At 44.7% G+C, this 26,114-nt stretch overlaps 1 protein-coding gene across 2 annotated transcripts in view; it reads right to left on the reverse strand.

The window, feature by feature from the left end:
• LOC149353670 (WD repeat-containing protein 47) overlaps positions 1 to 26,114 on the reverse strand; it is a 149,528-nt gene that overhangs the window by 117,053 nt on the left and 6,361 nt on the right. Inside the window, exons 2-5 of one of the 2 annotated variants that reach the window (XM_089582716.1) lie at positions 22,910 to 23,172; positions 21,646 to 21,889; positions 16,915 to 18,038; positions 11,017 to 11,134 (exon numbers count right to left, since the gene is read on the reverse strand). In XM_089582716.1, coding sequence (XP_089438842.1) covers positions 11,017 to 11,134; positions 16,915 to 18,038; positions 21,646 to 21,889; positions 22,910 to 23,151 — 1,728 coding nt within the window. In that variant the 5' untranslated portion in view covers positions 23,152 to 23,172. Of the gene's footprint in view, positions 1 to 11,016; positions 11,135 to 16,914; positions 18,039 to 21,645; positions 21,890 to 22,909; positions 23,176 to 26,114 lie in introns of both variants that reach the window. The other variant, XM_089582715.1, reaches the window with a different exon arrangement.

Genomic DNA, 26,114 nt, shown 5'->3' on the forward strand with positions numbered 1-26,114 from the left:
ACCACCGGGGAAAGGGCCGCCACCGAAGAGGTGAACGGCGCCAGGTCGCCGGGGTCCCCGATGGGCGCGGATGTCCTCACTGCGGCCATGGCCTGAGTGCGCGACGGCAGCACCGGGGAGAGGGCCGCCACCGGGGAGGTGAACGGCGCCAGGTCGCCGGGGTCCCCAATGGGCGTGGATGTCCTCACTGCGGCCATGGCCTGACTGCGCGTCGGCAGCACCGGGGAGAGGGCCGCCACCGGGGAGGTGAACGGCGCCAGGTTGCCGGGGTCCCCGATGGGCGTGGATGCCCTCACTGGCCACGGCCTGAGCGCGCCTCGGCCTCACCGGAGAAAGGGCCGCCACCGGGGGTGTGAACGGCGCCAGGTCGCCGGGGTCCCCGATGGGCGTCGATGCCCTCACTGTGGCCACGGCCTGAGTGCGCGTCGGCCTCACTGGAGAAAGGGCCGCCACCGGGGAGGTGAACGGTGCCAGGTCGCCGGCGTCTCCGGTTGGCGTTGACGCCTTCCAAGTGGCCGCTCGGGACACAGCGACTGCGTCACGTATGGTGGGAGCCCTGCAGCTCTTCTGTCCCAAACGCGGCGGAACGCTGGCGCCGTCTGAGATGTCGGAACCATACTGTTGACACGAGCCTGCTCTCAACGTGCGCACAGGCCGGTCGTAGCGAAGAGAGAAGACTGGCGAGCTCCTGTCGCAGCTTGTGCCTGCAAGGACGTCGCCTGACCGGTTCCCGGATCCGCAGACGTCTATACGGTGTTCCGGCGCTTCGAACAGGCGCATCAACTTAAGACAAAGCCGGTCGGTCTCTCTGTCCACATTCGCGCTGAGGTCGCGGCTGCGCACGTCGGACCGCTGCGAGGTGCAAAAAGCGCGAGCGCCAAAAGGAGCGATACGGTGCTTAGTAAGCAGAGTGCCAGCTTCTCAGTGAAGACAAAGCAAAAGACGTGTGCGATGATGACAGACGTCATAATCAGCAGCTACCGCCGTCCGCAGCTCCGACCCGCGGGAAACGAGTAAAAAAAAAAAGAGACGACGGGTAAACGAAAAATCACAGGACGGTTACGAGTGTGTAACGCGAATGCTTGAGCATTAGCTGCGGTGCGAGAGCAAAAAATTTAGCACAGACATGTCCTGTTCTTTTCTTCTTGCTGACAGACCGCCGGAAATGAACCCGGACTTACCCAGGACTGCAGTGATGCTCTGAACACCTTTCGAACACTCGCTTACAGCAGTGGCAGTTAACCTGTGTGTGTTCAGAGACGCTGGTTAGAGCATATGAACTAGCACTTGAACCCCTATGTGAATACGGTAACACGAATTACCTCTGCAGGCTAAGGTTCATGGTTGAATGACAGCAGGGAGATGAGGGTTTTTGACAGCACAAAAGAAATTGAAGAAGGGTTAAAGGGGAGCTCCCGTTTGCCCAGCCAACGTTTCGACAAGAGGACTTGTCTTCGTCGAAGACATGTCCTCTTGCCGTAGACATGTCCTTGTCGTAACGTTGGCTAATCAAATTGATGCTCCTACAAAGACAAAGTCCCCCTTGTCGAAACCTGGGGTAAGCAAACAGGCTCTCTCCTCAGCACTTGTACACTTTGTTTTGCAAGATAAGGTGTTCAAAACTGGGTTTGGCCCCTAAAGGATGCAGCGCAGTTTGCGGAGTCTCTTCCAAGCGCACACACCCCAAGAAAGCTAGGTGTTGGGACGGGGGTCGCTTGTACTCATCCTTGTTGGGTGGTGGATTTCGAAACCAGCCAGCTTCCGTAGCAGATTTGAATGCCTAAGCCACTATGGCATCCGTCGCTTCCAACCCTCTTCTCTCTCCTTCCAGGAGGATTTCTCTCTCCTCTTTTCCACTTGCCAACCGAGGTGGGTGGCAGGTGGCACGAGCTACAGAAGCCGACAATGACTGCGTGAAACTAAGGAACGAGTTAATAAGAGTAAATGCTCTAAAAGCGGCGTGGCGTGACATCGCTGGCATTGCGATTCCGGTAAGCTTCCCAAATTCCAATGCTGAACTCCTTCGGAAAGAAAAGCATGCGAACTCATCGAAGTGGGTGCCTCATGTGGGTTGTCCAGGGCGAGATGGTGCAAGGTGTAAAGAAGGATTGCCAGCTTACAACTTAAAAGAATGCAGAAGGAAAACACTAAATCAAGCTACACTGACAAACAGTGCACCGAGATGGTAAATATGTCATCTTTAACGAGAACAGAGCTTTTATAAGCATGCTACGTGAGGCAGCGATGCGACAAAGAAATCCCGCAAAGGTGCCCGGTGACGTGCATTCTTCACAGCAGCCACAACTGGTTCATCGCTTTATCGTGCAACACTTCTAGCCAGGAAGTATACCGTCAAAACAGGAAGAATCGGCGCACTAGTGCTGACCACACAAGACAGTGCGATGGGGCGCAAGCTTTATGAGCCACCCAATCGGCTAGCGTCAAGCCGTCGCACAAGCAGCCTCAAGTGCAGGCCAAGCACAAACTCCGAGGAGATCGTGCGACCTGACACACTGCGGTCAATGCGTTCTCTCTCACCAACAGCAGCGTGGCGGAGGAATGACCGCCGCCATCGCCTTTCGCTTTCCCAGCGCTCGAAGGCCACACCAGGGGGAAGACGGGCTCCTGGTCGCGGTGCGGCGGCGACAGGCGCGGAGACACTGCTAAATGTGGAGTTGGGTCCTCCGTCGCAGTGTGCGACGGCCGCACCAGATCTAAGGTGACTCTTTGCGGGGGCCGGAAGGCGTCGAAGTCTGCATCATCACTGCTGATGTTGGCCACTGATCGAGGCGCAGCAACACAAGATCCGCTTCTTTTTGTCTCGTCGCGTGTCTGCACGCGAAGTGGGCGGCGATAGCACAGCTCACGACACACAACGTAGCATATGACAGTAAATGAATGCCAGCATCACTGCCAGTTGAATTCAAACAATACAGGCACCTAATTTTTTGTTACGTGTTTTTTTATGTAACACCACTAGGTACACTTTACGGATTTCAGGTATCCATACTTATGTCCCTGAAGCTTGCTTTGTGGCAGGCGGCCCACCTGCCTGCCGGGTTGTGGGCAACCTGCCAGGTGTGTACAGTCAGGGACAAAAGTCTCCGGACCACGTGTCCCTCTAACAAAGCCGATAGCTCTGCTGTTAGTCAGCTGCTGGAGACCACACTTGTGGAGGTAAAAGTTAAATTTTTGTTCTTTCATCTCCATAAGTGCGGTCTCTAGCCGCTGTCTAATAGTAGAGCTATAAGCTTCGTTTGAGGAACACGTGGTCCAGAGACTTTTGTCCCCGACTGTACACCTGGCAGGCCTTCACATGGGTGAAGGGTACACCTGGGTGAAGGCCTTTAGGTAAAATGATGCTTTCACATTCACAGCACATAAGGACCTTAAGTGTCCGCCATAACTAGTGCTACTGTAAAATATTCCGCGCTTAGCCATGCTAAACCGTCCGCAAATTTTTTCTTTGTAACGATGTGCAAGTCTTTAATATACGTGGATCACCATGCGGTATTCACCTACAACCAGCAAATAATTTACAATCGACTTTATACTCTCACCCGTTTTTAATAGGTTTGAACAGTCAAGTGGTGGCTATGATGTCAAAGTTACGTATAGGTAACGTGAAAGATAAGAAAATTGCGATATAATATAGCTGCTTGTTTACTTATTACATTTCGGCACTTGAAGTATGCTCTCTTCAGTGTAGTAGTGAATTAAATGATGAAGGAGCAATGATAGCACGGTTTTTCTCACACTTCACGTGACCTGCTTGACTGTTGAAACCGAAACTGGTGAGAGAAGAAATTTGATTATAATTTAGCAGTCGTAGGCGAATATTGTGAGGTGATCTATGTATAGTAATGACTTGCACGTCATAACAAAGAAGAAAACATGCAATCGAAATTAGATAAGAGCACTATAGTGCAAGACAGTAAATTTGAAATCGCCTCCCATGTCCACCTGTGTCAACCGTGGCCACTTTGCCCCAGCTAATGCACATTCTATAGAACACGCATATGTACTATTAGAAGTAAGAGTTACAGCAGTTCCGTCAAAGGGAGTAAACATTTGGCCCATATTTCACTCGTCTTTCGAGTTTTGCTGCCCTCCTACTATGTCTAAGTGAATCGGTGGAGTAACACACTTCCTACCTGAATAGAACATATTTCCAAAATAGCAGGCCTCAGAAAGAACAGCGCAGGCAAGCAGACAACAGAGCCACGGAGCTTTCAGTCGAGAGTTGAACATGTTACCTTTTCACTTCAATTGTATCAGTTGTTTCAAATTTTAATCCCCCCAGACTCTGTACCAATGATTTTGTGCACAGTGCATAGCAGCTTTTTGCAAGTGTGCACTATGACTAGCAGTGCTTCCTTCGTTTAAGATGCATTCAGCCCTCTTTATTCAGCAGATTTGATAGAGCATGGCATTCAGTTGTTTCTACAGCTAGTTGAGGCAAGCAGCCGCGCATCTCGTCAACATTTTAGTTGAGCGTGACAGCTTCTGAGTTTCACAAATCTAAAATACACTGGCATTGACTAGTGACTAAATGAAAGCACGAGTGCAAACACTGAGCGACAGGAATATTTGCCACAATAATTGTGAAAAACTGAGTGCATTAGCAGCCTTTATCGTTTTTAAAAGGATAAAATCATTAAAAACACAGAAAATGTGAAATTAGAAGCAAGTCTAAAAAACAGTGCCTCCCCGTGTTATTGCTATGACTTGTACACCGTATGAGTAGACAACCTACTTGTTATCTCAAAAACCATACCTAGTTGTCACTGAAACCTTAGCACATCGGTCAGAATATCCTATTTTAAAACAAAATCCACCATTCAGAGTGAGCTATCCAGTCGCGCAGTAAAGTGAGACTCCAAAATTCGTTGCACTGGAGCGGCGACGAGAATGGAATTTTCGAAAATATAAAAACTGATAGGGATATATCAGTCACGGCAGGCTACAAACCTCTCGATAAATTAGGAGCCTAACCATAATAGTTAAAATGGTAACCATTCAATATTAGCTAACTAGCCTAGTTAACACGTCTTGGGTGTATTCTGATGCCCACCACTGCTGACAATGCTATGGCGGGGAATGTGCTCTTCTAACTGAAAAAGCCCATTTTCAACAACTGCTAACAGTCTTATAGGTAAAACACCGTGTATACACAACTCGAAGAGATTTGTGAAATGGTTCAATATATAGTAATAGATAAGCTTATCTGTAACCTACAAGCAAAATAAGGTGCGCCCACGCTAGCGGCGCGCCGCCTGGTGCGACGTGCCACCTGCTGCCGTACTTTCAATCCCTTTAGAAAATTCACTACAAGTGTTTGAGATAGAAAGAAAATGTTCACAGGAACACACTCTAAGCTGCGGCAAAAAATAAATAAATTTGCCAGCATATTAAGACATATAGCTGCTGTGCCAGGGCACCTAGAAAAACTATTTTTTGTGATCCTCCTTCGAGTAACGCTGGCCAGAGCACGGGAGACCTAAAGCCCCCAGATAAGCTTTAAGCTGATCTAGGACTTTAAGGAGACCCGAGTGCTGTCAACAAAGCCGTCATACTCTCAACGGCTTGGCACCAACTCGAGTCAGCAGCCCTCGTCAATTCTACGACCTGACCACGCTACTCGGGTCTGAATAATACATACAGTGTTTCAGCCAAGACGTTACACAATTTTAAAATAAGCTTTTTGAGTTAGAAAAGCCGAACAAATTTTGGCTATTTCGATGAGTTACATACACTGGAGAGGTTGCAAGCTTCTCGAAAGCGCATGTATTTTGGCGCGATGTAGCCGAAATGTTTTGGACCACAGCGCCGAGGGTAACTGCGTTTTCAAAATTCTAAAAACTGATATAGATATGACTTACAGCAGCTACACACCTCTCAATAATTAAAGAGCCTAACAGTAATAGTTAAAAAGTTAACTATTCATTAGTTAACCAGCCTGTTAGTTAGCACGTCTTAGCTGTAATCTAATGTACTACACTGCTGACAATGCCATGCCGTAAAAAGTGCTCTTCTAACTAAAAAGCCTATTTTAAAAAATTTTGTATAGTCTTAGGTGAAACACTCTGTACACTAATTCAAACTCGCGTACAGCTTCCCTAGCTACCCCCTCGTGCTTTGTTTTCGTAAGCAAACAAAATAAAACAGTGGGGCGAATGCCATATGCTTTCCCATGTTACTATTCCCAAACTAGCATGTGGTACAAAGGCCACAAAGTTTTGCAGAGCGCCAAAGAGCGGAGGAGAGCGTGAGCTTTGTGTCAGTAAAATTTACACTTCTGACGCCGCGGTAAGACTGTCGTGCACTAAAGTCGAAACGCAACAAACTGTACCACAGCTGCACAAGAACGGTGGGCACCTGTAGCAAAAGGCTCAAGGTTATACGCCGGAAAAAAAGGAACACTAACAAAAAAGGAACTGCTGAGAAATATATGTCATATATGCTTGGTTGGGTTTATTAGGGTTTAACGTTCTAAATTGATTCAGGCTATGAGGGACGCCGCAGTAAAGGGTTCCGGAAATTTCGACCACCTGGGGTTCTTTAACACGCACTGACATCGCACAGTACACGGGCCTCTAGAATTTTGCCTCCATCGAAATTCAGCCGCCGCGGCAGGGATCGAACCCGCGTCTTTCGGGACAGCAGCCGAGCGCCGTAACCACCGAGCCACCGCGATATGTCATATATGCTTCACGCGGTATACCAAAAAGCAATCGCATCCAACGAAAGACCCAGAAAAAACATAGCCAGAATTCCACGCAACCATAAACACATGCTAACAGCTTGCCCTTCTCTTCACACCTAGAGTATTCACTGCACCACCAGGAGGAAAGGTAAGGGGGCAAGGGGGAAGTGTGGACGAGACAGTTCCAAACATTTCCACGGGGTCTTTGGACCAGTGGAATGGCTTCTGACAGGCACACTGGTATCTTGGTAACTTCACACAGGCGACGTTGTCCATGCCCGCTCGCAAAGTGCTCGGACAGAACGCACCCATGAAGACACTCTGATGCCCTTGACGATGGCACAGGCGGAGTCACAGGGCCTTCGCTCTGCTGGACGCGACAGGGCCCCAGGTCACAGAGCATCGAGAGGGGCTGAGTCCCCACGTACTGCGTGCCCCTGAAACTTAGGCTCTATGACTGCTGCTTATGTTGCTGCTGATGCTGCTGTGTGCCAGCGGAACAAGGTTCAGCGGGAGTTGTGTGTTCTGTGGACAGAACTGCCGGCAATGGTGCGTGCATCTTGCAAGAAGGGAGGCGTCGTCACGTAGACACCGTGGCACTGAGGGACTTACCTTCCCTGCGGAAAGGCTGCTTTGTCCTCACAGAGGAGGAGAGGCCAGTGCGCTAGGGCGTGCACGCGCCCAGTGACAGCGCATCAAGGCCTTGCTCGCATTCGAACTGCACTGGCCAAAGGGTACCACCTTTAGCAGGCTGCGAGGTCGTTCAAAACTGGGCTTGGCCCGCGAGGGGTGCAGCGAGGTTTACGGAGCTTCTCCCAAGCATACACCTCAAAAGAAAGCTGGGCCCCAGGCCGGGGGACGCTTGCACCCATTTTTACTGGTGGGCGTCCGGTGGTGGGTTTCGAACCAACCACCTCCCACAACCGAGACGGGTGGTCAAACCACTGGGCCAGAAGTGCGGTCAGTTAGGCTAAAAAGACACCGTAGCACGTGAGCAGTGTGCGATGCAAATACGTTATGTTTGTTCACGATTTGCACACAAACCACGTCACCCATCCACATCAGTGGACCAGCGGCGTGAGCAGGCAATACATCTGTAGGCTGTTGTGGCTCTGGCAGGCAACAGAAACGCCGTCAGATGCGCGCGGCAGCCTTTTGTGGATTCCCAGCAATTTGTGCAAACCTTGCGACTTATTTATCTATCTATCGTACCCTTCACAGCCAGAGGCATTAAAGAGGGGGAGTGGCAAAAACACAAGAATAAGATTAGAAAAATACAGCAGAAAGACAAATTTAGATAACACCTGAGTATACAATGCTAGCTATAGCTTCGCGGAACATCTCGTAATTATTGATGTCTGCAATATCTATGGAAAGGTGATTCCAGCCAAGCGAGGTACGCAGCAAAAATGACTGAGAAAAATATTTGGTGTTAGGAGCAACTAAACCGACTTTGATTATGGTCAGTACGATGGGATACATAAAATGGCTGTGGGCTAAGGCGATCGCACAGTACAGTATGATGGTACAAATTGTGAAATAATGCAATACGAGACACTTTTTAACGAAGCGACAGCAATGGAAGAAAAAGGCTAGACTTCATAGTAGTTATGCTTGCACTGCAGTTGTAATTCATCATCATCATCATCAGCCTGACTACGCCCACTGCAGGGCAAAGGCCTCTCCCATGTCTCTCCAATTAACCCTGTCCTTTGCCAGTTGCGGCCATCGTATCCCCACAAACTTCTTAATCTCATCTGCCCACCTAACTTCCTGCCACCCCCTGCTACATTTTTCTTCTCTTGGAATCCACTCTGTTACCCTTAAGGACCAGCGGTTATCTTGCCTTCGCATTACATGCCCTGCCCAAGCCCATTTCTTCCTCTTTATTTAGACTAGGATATCATTAACCCGTGTTTGTTCCCTCACCCACTCGACCCACTTCTGATCTCTTAACGTTACACCTATCATTTTTCTTTCCATAGCTCACTGCATTGCCCTTAACCTAAGCTGAACCCTCTTTGTTAGCCTCCACGTTTCTGCCCCATAGGTAAGTACCGGTAAGATACAGCTGTTGTATACTTTTCTCTTGAGGGATATTGGTAAACTGCCATTCATGATCTGAGAGAACCTGCCATATGCACTCCATCCCATTCTTATTCTTCTAGTTATTTTTATTTATTTCATAATTTCAGTCTCATGATCCGGATCAGCAGTCACTACCTGCCCTAAGTAGACATTCTCTTACTACTTCCAGCACCTCGCTACCAATTGCGAACTGCTGTTCCCTTGCTAGGCTGCTGAACATCACTTTGGTTTTTTGCATGTTAATTTTTAGCTCCACCGTTCTGCTCTGCCTGTCTAACTCATTGACCATGCTTTGCAGTTCATGTCCTGAGTGGCTTAGCAAGGCAATGTCATCAGCGAATCGCAAATTACTCAGGTATTCTCCATTAACTCTTATCCCCAACTTTTCCCATTTCAGGCCCCGGAATACCTCCTGTAAGCACGCGGTGAATAGCATTGGCGAGATCGTGTCTCCCTGCCTGACACCTTTCCGTATTGGAATTTTATTGCTGAATTTATGGAGGACTATAGTAGCTGTGCAATGGTTATAAATATCTTCACATAACACTCTTCCACACCCTGATTCTGCAATGCCTGCATGACAGCTGAGGTTTACACTGAGTCAACCGCTTTCTCATAATCAATGAAGACTATATACAGGGGTTGGTTATATTCTGCGCATTTCTCTATCACCTGATTGATACTGTGAATATGGTCTATTGTCGAGTATCCTTTATGAAAGCCTGCCTGATCATTTGGTTGATTGAAGTCTAAGGTTGTCCTGACTCTATTAGCGATTATCTTAGTAAATACCTTGTAGGCAACGGACAGTAAGCTGATCGGTCTATAATTATTCAAGTCCTTGATGTCTCCTTTCTTATGAATTAAGATAATGTTAGCATTCTTCCAAGCTTCTGGTACTCTCAAGGTCACAAGGCATTGCATATACAGGGTGGTTAGTTTTTCTAGCATGATCTCTCCTCCATCCTTCAACAAATCTGCTATTACCTGATCCTCACCAGCTGTTTTCCCTCTTTGCATTGCTCCTAAGGCTTTCTTTACTTCCTCCTTCGTTACTGGCAGGATGTACCATCGCTGTGCTCGACTGCCTCTCTCAGTAACTTGATTATTACATTCGCTACTGTATAGATTCGCGTAGAACTCTTCTGCTACTTTAACTATCTTATCCATATTGCTAATAACATTGCCCTCTTGGTCTCTTAGCGCACCTGGTTTTCACCTATGCCCAGTTTTCTCTTCACTGCTTTTAGGCTACCTCCGTTCTTTAGAGCATGCTTGATTTTCTCCATGTTAAACTTTATGTCAGCTACCTTGCGCTTATTAATTAACTTCGATAGCTCTGCTAGTTCTATCCTGTCTGTGAAGTTAGACGTCCTCATGCTTTGGCATTTCTTAAACTGATCTTTAGTCTCCTGAGATAGCTTGCCGGTATCCTGTCGAACCATCCTACCACCAACTTCTGTGGCGCACTCTGTCACGATAGCTGTAAGATTATCATTCAATGTTTCAGCACTACGGTTATTTTCTTCAGTTAAAGCGGAAAATCTGTTCTGCAGCAACATCCTGAATTCCTCTACTTTCCCTCTTCCCATTAACTCCTTATTAGTCTTCCGCTTCACTAGTTTCCTCCGTTCCCTCTTCAAATCTAAGCTGATACGAGACCTTACCATTCTGTGGTTGCTACAACGGACTTTTCCGAGGACCTCCACATCCTCTACGATGCCAGGTCGAGCGCACAGTATGAAGTCTATTTCATTTTTAGTCTCGCCATTGGGGCTCCTCCACGTCCACTTCCTGTTTGCTCATTTGCGGAAGAAGGTATTCATGAGGTTGTAATTAGTGAGGATGAAACGTGCAGAGTTGTTCTGAACGATCTCAAGAGCAGTAATATGACTCTAGTAAGGAGTATCCCAGACTGATGATGCATACTCCAGTTTATAACGAATTAGTGTTTTATACAGCAAAAGTTTCACAGAAGACGGAACGTTGAAAATATTGCGACGTAAGTAACCTAGCATGCGATTAGCATTGCTGATTATGTGCTCGATATGTAGAGACCAGCTTAGGTTAGAAGTGATATGAACGCCAAGATATTTATATGATGTTACAGACTCTAAAAACATGTTATCGATATAAAATATTACCTTCCTTCTACAAAAATGCCCCTGTGTGAGGCATGACAACAAGGCATTATGAAATTAAGAACAGAACAAGGAACTGACCGTGTTGATGAGAACTCTAGCTGACCCAGCACTTGATGGCTGTCCAGACGACCGAGACAGAGAACCTACTGATCTTGAGTCCGAATGAACACTTGAGTCGCTTTGCTGCTCGGGATAGCTGCAAGGACCGACAATTAGTGCATCAGGTTCTCCAGAACTATCTGCCATTGCACAGACAGCATTAGTCCATAAACTGTGCAGTAGTGCTTTGAAGAACTCGAATTTATGATTTTCTACTCCAGAGATTATATTGAAACTTTGTGAACAGGTTTTTGAATCTATGGGGAAATCACTGCAACAACAATCCAAAAGGCACCTTGTTCAGTTAAAAATTGAAAACACAAACAGGCAAGTTAGAGCACAACTTATTTTCAGCTCTTACAGGGGTTTATTACACAAAAAAGCACACAAGCAAAATTATTAGAGAGGGAGCTAATTACAAAGTACATTGTTGAAAAAATTAATCTACAAAGCAAAAAAATGCACTGGCATTACAAAGCTTCTCACATTTTGAGACTAGATATAGAAGTTCAACTGCACACAGAAAAACAGCGATATCTTGGATACAACACAAGACATTGTAATTGCTTTCACAATGTGACAAGTGCAGTTAGTGTTAATGTTAGCTGCATTCGATTCAATGCTAGTTCACGTCACTAATACTGAAAAAGTTCCACTGGTGCAATGCAGACCAAGTTCCGTGGTGCAGGTGCAGAGAGTAAGCAACGTAGCCTACATGTCTGCACAAGCACAACTTTTTTGAACCTCCTAGCTAGCTGGTTCCGCGGTTCCGTGCTCCACAGCGGCACCACAACTGCACCTAGCTCAAGCAAGGGTGGCGATGCAAGACACACTGTGCAGCACACCATGAACCGGTGCAAATGCTAAGTGAATTAATTACAGCTGAACTGAATGCAGTTATTACTGGCTCACTTTAAACCTGTAATACTCAGGTCATCACCTGTGATACAGAGTGTAAAAATGGGAATAATTTTTAGTTCTGCTTGCAGGAAAACATGAATTGCTATTGTACTTGAAGAACAGCTGTTTTCCAACATATCTATCAAATCAAGGTAAAAGTGGCACAGGCAAGAAACTGAGGAGTCCTGCTGAAAAACTCATTCATGCAAAAGCTAGTGCTAACGGCAAACCAGACAAAAATTTGCATGGTAGTAATGCTGCTTCCGCAGGGAATGGAACAGTTTAGACTTCTGCTCTTGATTTACAGTATGCGGTTACATAAAACGTTTTATTATCCTTGATCATTCAGATATCACCGAACTTGGCTAAATTAAATTGTGCAGTAATCATCATAAACCTTCGAATTTTTTATATTCCTACAGTGAAGAGACCATTAGTGATGAAACCCTGGAAGTTCACAACCTTTATTCAATATTTTCAATGCCTGGGCATAACAGGGTTAAAAGAAAGTTAGGAATGAGGATTTAACACAAACATGCTAACACAAGGGAAAGTATGACAAGTAATTAAGCTTTAATTTAATTTCATAATCATGTCTTAAAGCCTATTTTGAGTATACCTCAGACCAACCTTGCATAAACATAACTAACGCCCCCTCAAAAAGTGGCAGGTCCTGTTCTACCCAATGCTTGAACTCAGTTATTAAGTAAAGGTGTGCAGGCAAGTAAAACTCATTCAGGGAAGACATGGGTCTCAAAATGAAAATTTCTATTAGAGATGTAATGAAACTGGGTGTTTATATATATTTATTCGTTTTCAAAAACATAATTAGTTTAAATATATCTCAATTATTTTCCATATTATGAGAAAATAACTGAACACTAATAAGGTAATTTCTCACATGTTAAGACACTTTCCCTCAATATTTTTTGCTTCCAATTGAAATGGATCTGCAGCTAGACCTGCCATGCGGAGTTATGCTATTTATATTGTTACTGAAATGCATCACCATATAAAAATGTTGAATTACAGTCAAGCGAGGATATACTGAACTCAAATTTATCAAATTATTGTTCATATTGAGCAGTCCGTCCCGTTGAAAATCCCCCACAAAAGTATAGCACTATTGTTCGCATATATCGGAACATTTGACACATTCAACTATGCACAGCACCCGACGACACGCACAGACGGTTTGATTACATAGACTTGGACAGTTGCTGGCAGTGCTGGCACTGTGAAACCGCAGGAAAATGTGAACGCGAGGAGTATTTGATGATGACCTGCGGTCTCTTCTACTGATTTTCCACATCACATCACTTTCATGCAGAGAAGCTAACTAAGTAAGCCCTTGTGGTGACTCAATCCTGGCATGCTTCGCTGCAGAAGTCGTTGCTGAAACTAACCATACCTTACTTTTTAATGCGGCAATTGCACTTACAGTTCACCAGTAACAGGACGAAACATCTTATGATAGGCAGTGGCCAGTTCCAAACCATCCTCTGCTGCAGATCCGATGCGAAGCAGGTTAGGCAAAGAAACGCCTAGTGAGCAGTGCACTGTCAGCATGCTGACAGGCAGCACGTCACTTCAAGAATGCGTCAAGCATGGGTGCAATGTGCTCTTGCTTCTACGTTACTGAAAGCTTTTTTCGAGCGATTTCGCGATCCCCTTCGAATCGATATATCCGGGTTCAACTGCACGTCAAAGCATCATATTTATGAAATATAATTAGGTGACATTGTTGTTCAGAAAATCTGATATGTTCGACACAGTCATAAAAAAATAGAATCTCCATAGTTCAGTTCTTTCTGAATTCATTGGTACAAGATTAACTGAAACTGCACCATAAAAACTATGAAAACTTCCATGAGGCTAGTCATGCTGGCAAAAGACACGAAGCTGCAAAAATCGAATCTGAACTGAGCGCCAGCCATTTGGAGGTCATTGCAGAGGCCTCAGAAGCTGGCCGAATGCAGATGTTCCAAGAGCATTTCTCAACAGTAAGTAATACAAGGATGTAGAGAAGAGGCTTGTCAGCTGTCAAACAAGACCAAGATGGCAGCCATCAGGGACATGCTTGCAGGAAACGACAGGAGTGAAGTTCTGCCACATTTTGCTTTGAACTCGCCATTTTGGCAATTCAAAGGTGCCAAATACATCGATTTTTTTAGTGGTTGAAGGTCGAATGAGACCTTGAAACTTTGTAGGTAGTTATTACTTCAGAGTATATTGAATATATGACATTTATTAAAGAAATTTGTGCATTCTTTTTACCAATTCAAGACCTGCACCTCCCCTTAAGAACAAAGCCAATGCACTTTCTCTCTTTAAAGCATGCAATAACCTATACATAAACATCTAAGAGTGAAATATAAAATGGGCCACTGCTGGCTGCAGGCAATGTAAATATGAATAAAAGCACTACAGTGAAACATCCCAAGGACAAACTTAAGTGGATCTAAAGTATTAAGTGAAAGCTCACTGAAATGAAATGAGCACAAAGTTACTGATTTTGATGAAAAAAAAGTATAGCTCAAGCATTAAAATAGTTTCCAGAGGCATTTATTTCAGACTACTGAGAACGTCACACATGGACTGCATACTTGTCACTTATGATAAAATGAAACTTTCTGCTGAGCCTTCACTGTTGTCATCACCGCTAACTGGGCAAGTTTTTTTGGACTTTTATACAGCCTTTTTGGAGTAAATGCAAGCTGGGAGGATAAAACTTTTATAGACTCATTACTGAATATTTTGCTTAAATTCTCATTGAATATTGTTTGAAAGGAACTTGTGCCTCTTCCTGGAAAATAACACAAGAGCACTAGCCAATACTTTTGGCTCCTGTTCAAGCTACAAGCCAGCTGCGTAAATGTACCATAGTCATTTCACAAAATCTTGAAGATATGGAGTCCCAAAGTTTTGCAAGCAAAAGTATGATGGTGGAAAGTTTTACAAGCTGTGCAATTTTGGAATTGCAGTGTCCAGAGTTTCACTGACAAAAATTGCTCCACCTGAGAAAAATATGCATACACTGACCTAAGGCTGTATGTTAATCTTTTGCAAAGTGTTTGCTGAACTGTATGTTTCAATGTGCTGAAATTCATAGAACTGAAACACATTTGCATTGGACACAATGACGTTTCAGTAGGGAATTTTGCAAAACTTCATTTAACTGAAAAGTTATTGAAGCGTTGTTCATTGTATAAACTTTTCTGGGCAGGAATAAACTTCACTGCAGTTTTATACCAACTGAACAACAGCGCCCAGTAGCAAGAGCTTTACAAGCACAATTCTTAACTAAACCTCCCAACAGTGCTGAACACATGTGATCAATTGGCTTCAATTTTCCAGCATTACTGAAAATTCACATGCACATTTGCACGCCTCCCATCAAAAGTATACAGCCCAAGGGGTTTGCTTCTGAGGCCTGCAGCATGCCTCGTTATGCATCCTCAGGGATCATAATCATTTGAAAGAGGAATGGCTTCACACCCTCAATTCTCCCAAGCTTTGGACTACTGGATATGCTGGGGAGCCCTGCTAAACATCTTGGAGAGCAAACCCCTTGGGCTGTATTCTTTTGATGGGGGCTGTACAAATGCAGACAAGTTAATTTCCACATTTTCTGCGTGTTGTTTATGCCATTTTGCTTTACATACTGAGCATTTTTGGGAGCACTATCTTCAAGAATGTAAGCAGAAGAAATCATGAAAAAGTGTTATGACCTGAACAGCATGACGGAGACGTCTCCAAAGAAAATAACAAGAAAAAGCGTTTCTCACATTCTTGCCTGTCATCTCTGTCATGCTGTTCACATCACCACGCCCCAATCAGCCCAAACTGCTACTCTAACATGGAAATGATTCTTGCGCTCTTCCGGTCACATCTGGTGTCCCTCAGGGCAGTGTGCTTGGGCCGCTGTTGTTTTTGATATATTGTAACGATATTGTAGATGTGGTTGATGAACCTGTACAGATTCGCATGTACGCTGATGACTGTATTATTTTCAATGAGGTCCGATCAGCTGACGATCAGGCAATACTAAACACGTCCCTTAATAGTATCCACGCATGGTGCAATCGATGGGGCATGAAACTTAACTTCGAAAAGACTGTCCTACTACGTGTTACGAGAAAACTTAATCCATTTAAACGCTCCTTTTTTCTGGGTTCAGGAGAAATTACCGAAGTAACTGAATATAAATATCTTGGTGTTACATTAACAAACAACTTAAGCTGGAACACTCACATTTCTAACACTTGCTCGTCTGCCTTACGAAAACTTTGCTTGTTGCGCCATAAACTAAAAGATTCACCACTTCAAGTTAAGAGACTAGCATATGAAACCTTTATAAGGACTAAATTGGAATATGCGTGCATTGTATGGGACCCGTATACTCTCACTAACATAAAAGCACTTGAGCGGATCCAAAGGAAAGCTGTGCGATTCATGTTTTCGCAATACAATAGAACTGCTTCTGTCTCTGCATTAATGCATTCGAATTCCATACCAACCCTTCAGTCCCGGCGCAAGTTTCTTCGATTGAAATTCTTATTTTTGTTATTTAACCATAAACTTGGAATTAATTCTTCGCCGTATCTTAATCTACAGAACACCAGACAAACCCGACACTCCCACCCCCTTTCTCTGACCCCGTACTTTGCAAAGACTAACTTATTTCAGCACTCTTTCTTTCCGCAAACCATCAGTGACTGGAACAGCTTACCAGCTTCGTGTGTACGGTCTCTTGATTTGATAAGTAACCATTGTTAGTTTGTTTTTAGTTTGTTTTGTTAGTTTCTTTTTCTTTTCCATGTCATTTCCCGCTGCTCGTTTTCTGTTTGCACTTTGGTATTATTGCTCAATTTGTGTTCTGTTCTGTATCCACTCCTGCTTGGGCCGCACGGCCTGCAGTATGCCATAAATAAATAAAATAAATAAATAAACAGGCCTATCAGGAAGACCACTGACCTGTCAGAAGACCTGGGGTCATCAGAGAGGTTTCTTGCTACTCCGTCGACAGTCACTGTTGTCACATGAGCAGGTCCTGTCCTCTGAGTTCGCGGAGTGCTCATAGTGAACTTCACACTGCCTTTTAATGCTGTAGGCTGCCCAACTGGAGTTTGTGATGTAGACACAGGTGTCGCCACAGCAGGCTTTGTGCGTGTAGGCGCTGTTGCAGCAGTGGCAGCTGCAGCAGGTGCAGGAGGAGGGGCCAGTGAAGGTGATGAAACTGTCACCAATGTGTTTGACGTCCTTTTTTCACTTTCAACAGAGGCAGCTGACGGAGCAGCGGGAGGAGCTGCAGAGGACGCTTCTACATTATGGTGCACGTTCCTCCTGAGGCGTTGGAACTCTTTCCAAAACTGAGACTTGTCCCCATCACTGGACCCCTTCTCGTTGCTGTCCTTGTTCTCCTCCTCTTCCTCCTTGAGCAAATCGGGCAAGGTGCCTGTCCGAATATCAGTACAGCTGGTGCTGAAGACGTCGCCCACCTCAAAAAGCCGATCAACTGAAGTGTTCATTAACTTTTTCCCCGTTAAATGGAAAGCACCAAACGATCTCGACATCGATGAGGTTAGGTCTGCCATTGAGAGAGCCATCTTGGCACCCCCACTGAGGGCTGGGTGGCTACCTGCAGAAAACAAGCCACCTTCCATGCTGGCCATAATCAGGGAACGACTCATTGGGGTGCGTGGAACAGCTGAATGAGGAAAGACTCTAGGCTTGATGGGCGTTGCCAGGATCTGCTCAGTCCAAGAGGCTTCGAGGAATGGTTTTACTAATTGCCGAATATCAACATTTAGAACTTTTTGCTCGAATGGGTATGAGAAAACTTCTGGTGGGAGGCATTGGAGCCAGGAGAAGAGACTTAGGTCAGCATCAGCATTGCCAAGAAGCTCTGCAAAGTGAAACTCGTCATCCCGAGCGCTGCTCGGAGGAAGAGTTGCCTTCTTCTGGCACAAGTTAACGCAGGACTCATACAAGATCCCCTTGATGAGAAGCTGGACAAGCCGATCACCAGAGGAGGTGCGCTGCACAGTAACAGGAGACTTTACGGGTGCCGGCAGCAACTTCTCTACCAAAGGCAGCACCTGCACGACAAAGGTGCAGCCATGCTACAAGCTGAAGAAGACAAATACTTGGTAAGTACAACAACTCATGCACAACTGCACTAACAATGTTAGCTGCTTTTGCTGATCAACAACCCAGACGCTAGCGCCTCAACAATAGAACTGTCTTTTATGCTGTGGCTTGATAAACACAGGCTACCCTGGGAAGTATCGCATAGTGCTGATGCACCCTACTTTGGTTATTTCTCTTGAAAAGGCAAGCCCTACCAAGACAACCAAGTTACCAAGATGATGTCGTCCCTTTGTGAAGAAAAACCAAGTTCATCCTAAAACAGGTTATGAAAGTATGAAACGTCATTTCAAATGTATTTTTAAAACGTCGTGTTATATGTGTCTTCAGGGGCAATTCCTGACTGGGGGTACAAGGTCGGAGCACATCCCAATGAAACACATGTAAGCAATACGTTAAGAACTAATTTTCTCGTTTCGCAGAGCACCCATGTAGCCTCCAAAAGACGCTCTAGCTATCCACTGGGTGTTCCCCTGACTTGCGCAAGCTTATCGTGTAGTCAGACTTGCTGCCGAGTAAGCTACACTTGTCCACCAATACAGTCGTTCAAACTAGACAGCCTAGACAGCATTGCATGAAAAAGCAGTTCCGAAATGCATGGAAAGTGCACGAGAGAGAACCACGCACTGTAGTAGATTGCACTGTAGTAGATTGCACTGCAGACACTACCCCCGGGCCACTTGCAGCTCCGGCTTCTTCCAGCGCAACCTATGTGAGTAATTACGGTGCTAGTCGTCTGCTATAGTGTGTGGTTCGTTCATCGTGCTGTTTGAGGGCTGTCCTCAATGTAAACCTTGCTATTGTTGCAACAGCAGTATTTGAGGGGGAATATAGCGTGCGCCACGACGGTGCACGGCAAAAATGTCAGATTAAGAGGAACTTGCACGAGTCAGGGAAACACCCAGCGGAAAGAGCGCCTTTTGGGGTATGCCCAGCTTGTAAATGATGTAGTATACCTTCTCACACTCTACTTCTTCAAAGCACCTGGAGAAATCTGTGAAGTGAGAAAAATATTTCTGAAACTTTTATTTACATGTGTTCCTATAGGCCGCACTCCCACCCCATACCACCAGCCGACAATCACCCCCCACACGGACAACGCGATGTTCCAAAAATACCTTATTTACTCACATAAAAGCCGCTTTGAAAACTTTTGCTTTCATTTATTCCTAGTAAGGTAGTAATGTATAGCTGTAACTACTTCATACTGTTTCACTCGACACAAAGGCTCCCACAACATTGTAAAAATGCACTAATGCTTCATGATGCCCCGATACGATGGCAGAAAAAAAAATCATTTTAGCACGCCATTAATACGGCAATTATTTGCCTAAAAGCTTTTGTGGTGTACTGTATAAGGTTGGTAGACAAGCCGAAAAGACTACATTTTTGACAGAAATTTTAAAAAATATTCATGTGAACAGTGAGAGCATAATCTTGACTCGGCAATCAATGCTGCCAGTATCAGCCACAGAATGTGTAAGCTGCAGTTCTTGCAAACAGTGCTTTTGGACATAAGGCACCAAAAGCAATTTTTTTTTGCGCAGCTTGACTTTTCACACTTTCTTTACATGCTGAAATGTGGGGAATAATCAATGAACACAACAATTTGCGACTTGTCCAAATTTCAGAAGACAACAGTAGTTCCTGCAGAATCTGGCCATCAGCAACAATGTTTAGATCCGATTCTCAGAGACAGATGACCGCAGCATTAGAAGCATGTTCCCAAACAACATGATGAACCATTTTTTAGCCGACACAATGCATGTGTGGCAAGAAGGCACGGAGATGTGATTGAGCACAGCCAATGTCAAGAGGGACTTTTCATACAATGAAGCCTGTGCACCCAGCATAGCTTATTGAGGTGTACCGTCTTTGTCAAAAGTAACCAGGCTGCGTGGTTTGCTTCCAGCTCGTACAGCGGAGCCCTTACAGCTTCCCTGAAGCTGAAATGGTCGTTAAAGGTAAGGACTGGGGGTCTTCTTACCTTCCAACACCTTTCGATCTTTAGGAAAGCCACAAGGCCTCCACTATACAAGCTAGAAGCAAACCATGCAGCCTGGTTACTTTTGACAAAGACTGTACATGAGTCTGGAGGCTTGTAAAGATGCAATTAAAATTGGCTGCCCTTTGTAAGGTGTCATATGAAAATGACCACAAAGACCTTCATACAAACATCAATTCTGAATTTCCATTATTTATGCATTTTGGTGAAAGGCTAGTTTGTCACCGTGCACAAAGCTTCTTCACATCTTTTACGGAATTCAGACAGATGGCAAACAAAAAGCCCACAACTTACATATTCACAATCTATTCACGTGTTCAGACATGACAAAACTGCACGAAAAACACACAACTTTACCACGTCTGAAGAATTATGTCAAATAACCTGACAAGATGTCCTACTCAAGTATATTACTCATGTGTGGCAGTGTAAACTGCTCATAAGGCCAACAATGACAAACTGCAGGCTACTTAAGTGAACCACAAATATAAAAAAAACACACTCAGGCCAATTCCATCCAATTTTCGTTATGTGTAAAAATCGAACCTATGGCCCTTTCTGGTTGGGCTGAAGTTCGTCTCGAGACTCGAGAGAAAAACATATTCATAGCTGAAAAAAAAAAAAAGAAAACTCATTTGCTTGTGGGGTTTAACGTCCCAAAGCGACTCAGGCTATGAGAGACGCCCAAAAAAACTGGATTAAAAAATATTCCCACGCCCTCGATTCAAACTAGTGATGTCAAAATCAAAAGGAACACCCTGATCCCTGCCTTAAAATGGATGGCGGTGTAGCCTGGCCTCCGGGGCCTGCCACGAAAACCGTCTCTAAATCATCACAGTTTGTTTATGAAAAAGGCAATGGAAGCATCACTTGCATATCATTTTCTGGTCTTTTCTAGCTTAAACAAGCTCTGTTTTTGGCGAGAGTTGTCCTCTTTGCAATTAGAATGTGGTAATCTATAAATACAGGCCAACTTCAATATGTCCTCAGTTTCCCTATAAGTCCATTAAAAGTACTTAAAATAAAGCTCTCTGTCCATGCTCAAAAACTACCTTTGAACTGCCACAGCACCATTGGTTTATGGCTTAAGGGGTTTTATGTCCCAAAGCAACACAGACTATGAGGGACGCCAAAGTGGAGGGCTCCAAATGGGTTCTTTAATGTGTACTGTCATTGCATAGTACATGGGCCTCTAGCATTTTGCCTTCATCAAAATGCAACTGCCATGGCAGCGATCGAACCCACGGCCTCTGCACCCTTATCAAGGAACTCATTATTTCAGGCCTATTCAGAATTATAGAGAGATGCTGAAGTGGTTTTTGAACATAACTAACGGAGAGATACTATTTATGGCTAAGCAAGACCATTAAAGCTCAGTTAATTTCAAAACCTCTTCGGCTTCATTTCAAACACACAAGTTAACCTTTATCCTTCACCATGAACACTCTGTGGTGTCAACAGTTTACATTATTTTCTACTACTCACTGCAGATACAGAAGAATATGAAGCATGAAGCATAATTATTCTGGATAGTTGAAGGCAAACAGACAGACCTCCCTAAAACAGTTGATGCGGGCATTGCTTGGATTCCAGTGCTTATAATCGAGATGATCACAGAGCCGGGGAAAAGTCAGAAGGAGACACAACTGGTTGTAGTGCTCGCGGGAGGGGCTGCACTGTTCCAGGGCTGCCAAGCAGGCCACCATATCGTCCACACCTAGCTCAGCACTTTGCACCAGTCCAGCTTCCGACCGGATGCACAAGAGCTCCAGGAACTTGTGTTTCAGGAGCGAGAACCTGTAGGGCATAGCAAAATGCAGGTGGGGTTGCTAAGGCAGTGCCCCTCGCCAAGTTAGCAGAGATGGCACAAAAAAATTATTCAAGACACCACAGACACTAACAGCCTGCATAGAGCCCTTACCCAGCTTCATAAAAACATACTTCTAACAGTTTGGTTTGGTTTGTTAGGGTTTAACGTCCCGAAGCAACTAAGGCTATGAGGGACGCCGTAGTGAAGGGCTCCGGAAATTTCGACCACCTGGGGTTCTTTAACGTGCACTGACATCGCACAGCACACGGGCCTCTGGAATTTTGCCTTCAACAGTTGGCCTGCACGAGTACAGCAGCCCAATTTTAGATGAGAGAGCGGCATGCATACATTGTCCCTTTTCTCTGATGAATTAGCTTTTTACAGCCTGTACCCTCTGAACACAGCCACTTCATGTGTGTAAAATACAAATCGGCTCACATAATGAAGGCTGTGCACAATGCCATTACAAACTATATCAGCTAGATGCACCGACACCACCACTGTCAGTCATCACTGCTGTTCACAATGCAAAAAGCTTAGGGCAATATGCTGAGCCAGGGACAAGATATCTGGCCACTTGGACATGTGACAGCCATCGCTATCCTGCTTGATGGTGATAACCAGCCTCACTAGAAACCACCATAGGAGAATAGTAAAGCACATTCTGAATTAAGCAAGTGATGACAGTCAAACACTTGTCCCAAAAGATGTTTACTTTTGCCTGCATCCACTCTGGCAGTGCAGAAGAATACAGAGCACCAAAAGCCCCGCATGTTGCTACTAATAGACCCAAGGTGGCAGAATTCAAGAATGTGAGTTAGCATGCTTACATACGAAGCCACGAGGAAACATTGCAGTTAACCCATGGTTCTCACAAATTTTCTAAACACCTAATGGTGCACACTGGACTTTGATCTTTTCTACTGAAATAATCCACCATCATGCAACTTCAAAGCAATGCGAGACAGTATGAAAAAAGAAAAAGAAAAAAGGTGTTGAATACTGACTTGAAACGCTTGCTATCAAAGGCCTCCATGTCCTCAAGAGGCTGGACAAAGTCCAGAGCGTTGTCCCACTGTCCATCTAGGATCAGCTGGCGCAAGAAGAGCAAGTCATCCGACAGGGCATCATTGATGACACCCGACTCCCGCTCCAGGGCCAGCTGGCTGATGCTCAGCTCCCGATTGGCCAGAAATTCAAGCACCAGCCGCACCACCTCTGCTTCTTCCAGGCACAAGTGTGCAGCCATTTCAGCCTCCTGCTGCTTTGGCTGCTGCACAGACAGGGACACAACACACCAATGATTACAGCCAGATCCATCACAGGCCTACGCATTGAAATTACAACTGTGCACATGCGCAAGGGCTAAATGCTTCATCAACCACTTTCCAGAGATATTTTCAATACTGCCTTCAAGCTGATGCTCTGGAACTGTGCATGACAAAATAAAGCTCTTGCAGGCTGTCTATGTTTAGCAATGATGCATTTCAGGTCAACTAATGTGATAATGAAAGACCATGAAAACACAAGCTACCACAGAGGTCATACAAATGAACTGTTGCCTGTATGTGAATAAAAAGACTCCCTAGTACTCTCACTGATAAAGATTTATTCATTTACTGCTAGCATACTCCATCACAGCTTTGTTAAAAGCAAATAGTGAAGGGCATTTTGCAACTGGTGCACTTGCCAACAATTGAAAGAACGCATCATAGCATACAGACTATCTACCAATTATTCACTGGAAAGTGTCTGTGCAAGTCACTAACTGCAAACCGGTTGGTAAGATGATACTGTGACACTGCTTCCCATATTTCTACTGGGTCTCGAAACTGGTGGGCAACACCTGCTTGACCAAGTGTTAACAAAAATTGACCTTTAAGTCTCATGTTCCTCCCTATCAATGCGCACAATAGCCCATCCATATTTGCTAATGCCAGCATATGATGGGAGAGGCTGTTTAACATTAGCACAACCTTCAAGATGCACTCAACCCCACCATTTCAACCTATCATTTCCTTCTTTTCTTTATAGATACACCTGGCCCTATTAGGGCTGACACAGGTTGAGTGTCTTAGTGGACGTAAAGAGATAATTTTTCCAATTCCTCAATATTTTAGGTTGCCAGCATGCCGCAATGAGGTTCTGAATTTGGCACTGCCATATGACAAATATACAAGATCCAACAGCAACAATAGATACTTGCACCAAGTGAATGAAGGCCAAAAAAACAAGACCAAAATAAAGACCTGCGCAATTAAGACAAGATGGGAATAATGCAGAAATGGGTGTGCTTAAGCCTGTTTGGAAATTGTTTTCAAACTGAGTTACTGAGCCAGATGAAATAATTGCATGAGAAAGAAAAAAATATTCGATTCTTCAATTGTTTTCAGGTGAAAGAAAAAATTTAACTGTCTGGGCCAGTACAGCAACCAATGTGTTGTGTACTGCTCTGTGTTCAGATTAAACAGATACTTGTGCATTAAATTAATAACACTGAATCTGGCTACCTCCTGGAATAGAAACAGTGGAAGCAAATTGAGGTAAACTATAGGGGTGTGCGAATATTTGAAATTTTCGAATATAATTCGAATATTATATTTTTAGTATTCGTATTCGATTCGAAATCCAAGTATTCGTGTTGTCTCGAATATTCGACCCGACGCGAATATTCGTATCTAGCCGAATATTCATTGTGAGCACCGGCGTTCATTTCGGTCCGCAAGCCCTATCGACAAAGACATAACAACAAGGCGGCGTCCAGAGCAATGCGCATGGACCTCAAGGGCCATGCCGTAGCTGACTGCGCTGGTGAGCTTCTTTGTGGCTATACCTGCGAAGCTGGTGTAGTCAGAGCTGTGCACGAAGTACCTCGCAATACGTGCCAGTTCAGTGCCAAGTGAGAGGGCATTTTCTGTGGCTGGAGAAGTCGTTTCAGCTAGAAGGGAACTACTTCTACCTGACCATGTGGAGCAGCGGGTTTTCTTTCACGACAACCTTTTATGTTCATCCCAGCAACGCGCGTTCGTGCTGATGGCAAGCTAGCCTTAATCAATGCTGTGTACCAGCCATCTTCTCTGATATTTCCACTCTTCTAAGAATAATGTTCGAGACTGATACTTTTTGTGCAGCCACACACACCTTTTATGTTCATTTAATCATCGATAGTTGAACTGTTATGTTCTTGGGTGCTCAAATAAATGTTTTGTAGTGGTTAAATGCGCCTGTCCTTGATTATTCGATATTCGATTCGATATTCGGAGCCAAGTATTCGTATTCGATTCGTATTCGAAGAATTTGATATTCGCACACCCCTAGTAAACTAGCATTTTTCTGAGTGAATCTGTTGTGCCATATTTCAAGGCTATAGACCAGGGCACTGTTCTCTTAACTTTTATAACTTATAAACTACATTGGTTTCTTGGGAAAGGAAATGACGTAGTACCTGTCTCGCATATTTCGGTGGACACCCAAACCACACCGTAAGCGAAGGGATAAAGGAGGGACTGAGAGAAGAAAGGAATGAAGAGGTGTCGTAGTGAAGGGCTCCAGAATAATTTCGGCCACCTGGGAATCTTTAACGTGTACCGGCATAGCACAGCACACGGGCGCCTTTCGTGTTTCGCCTCCATCGAAATGCTGCTGCCGTGGTCGGGTTCGAACCTGGATACTCCAGCTCAGTAGCCGAGCGCCCTAACCCCTCAGCCACCACGGCAGGTTTATATAACTTATCATTCTTATATTTTTAACAACGCTGGCACACAATGCTGGTGAACTGCAACTCTGAACATACTAAGGTTAAACATACCACTAACGTATCTTTTATCTGTCTAAGCCTCAGGTTATGCCTGATGAACAATAATTTATTCGCTAAGAAACACAGATTATTAATTTGGGCTTTCCAATTCAAATCATTAGATATTGGTACCCTCAGATACTTAAAATTTCTGCTGCAACTCAAAGGCTGTCCACCAAACTCATTAGTATATATTTAATTGATTCTGGAACATATATTTTGTGGTTAATTTTTGTTTTACACTTGGCAAAATAATCAATAAATACTGTGAATAAAGAATTCTGAGCAACTTGACCTTAAAAACTTCAAATCTGCAGAGTAAATATCACAGTGATCAGCAAATAATTTTCAAGTTTATAGCCAATGCTTCATGAGATATTAGAACCCTAAGGAAAAGACCAGGTCTGAGCACAGAT

This window comes from Amblyomma mixtum, chromosome 3 (assembly GCF_055824585.1).
Source record: "Amblyomma mixtum isolate Tamu chromosome 3, ASM5582458v1, whole genome shotgun sequence".
NCBI lineage: Eukaryota > Metazoa > Arthropoda > Arachnida > Ixodida > Ixodidae > Amblyomma > Amblyomma mixtum.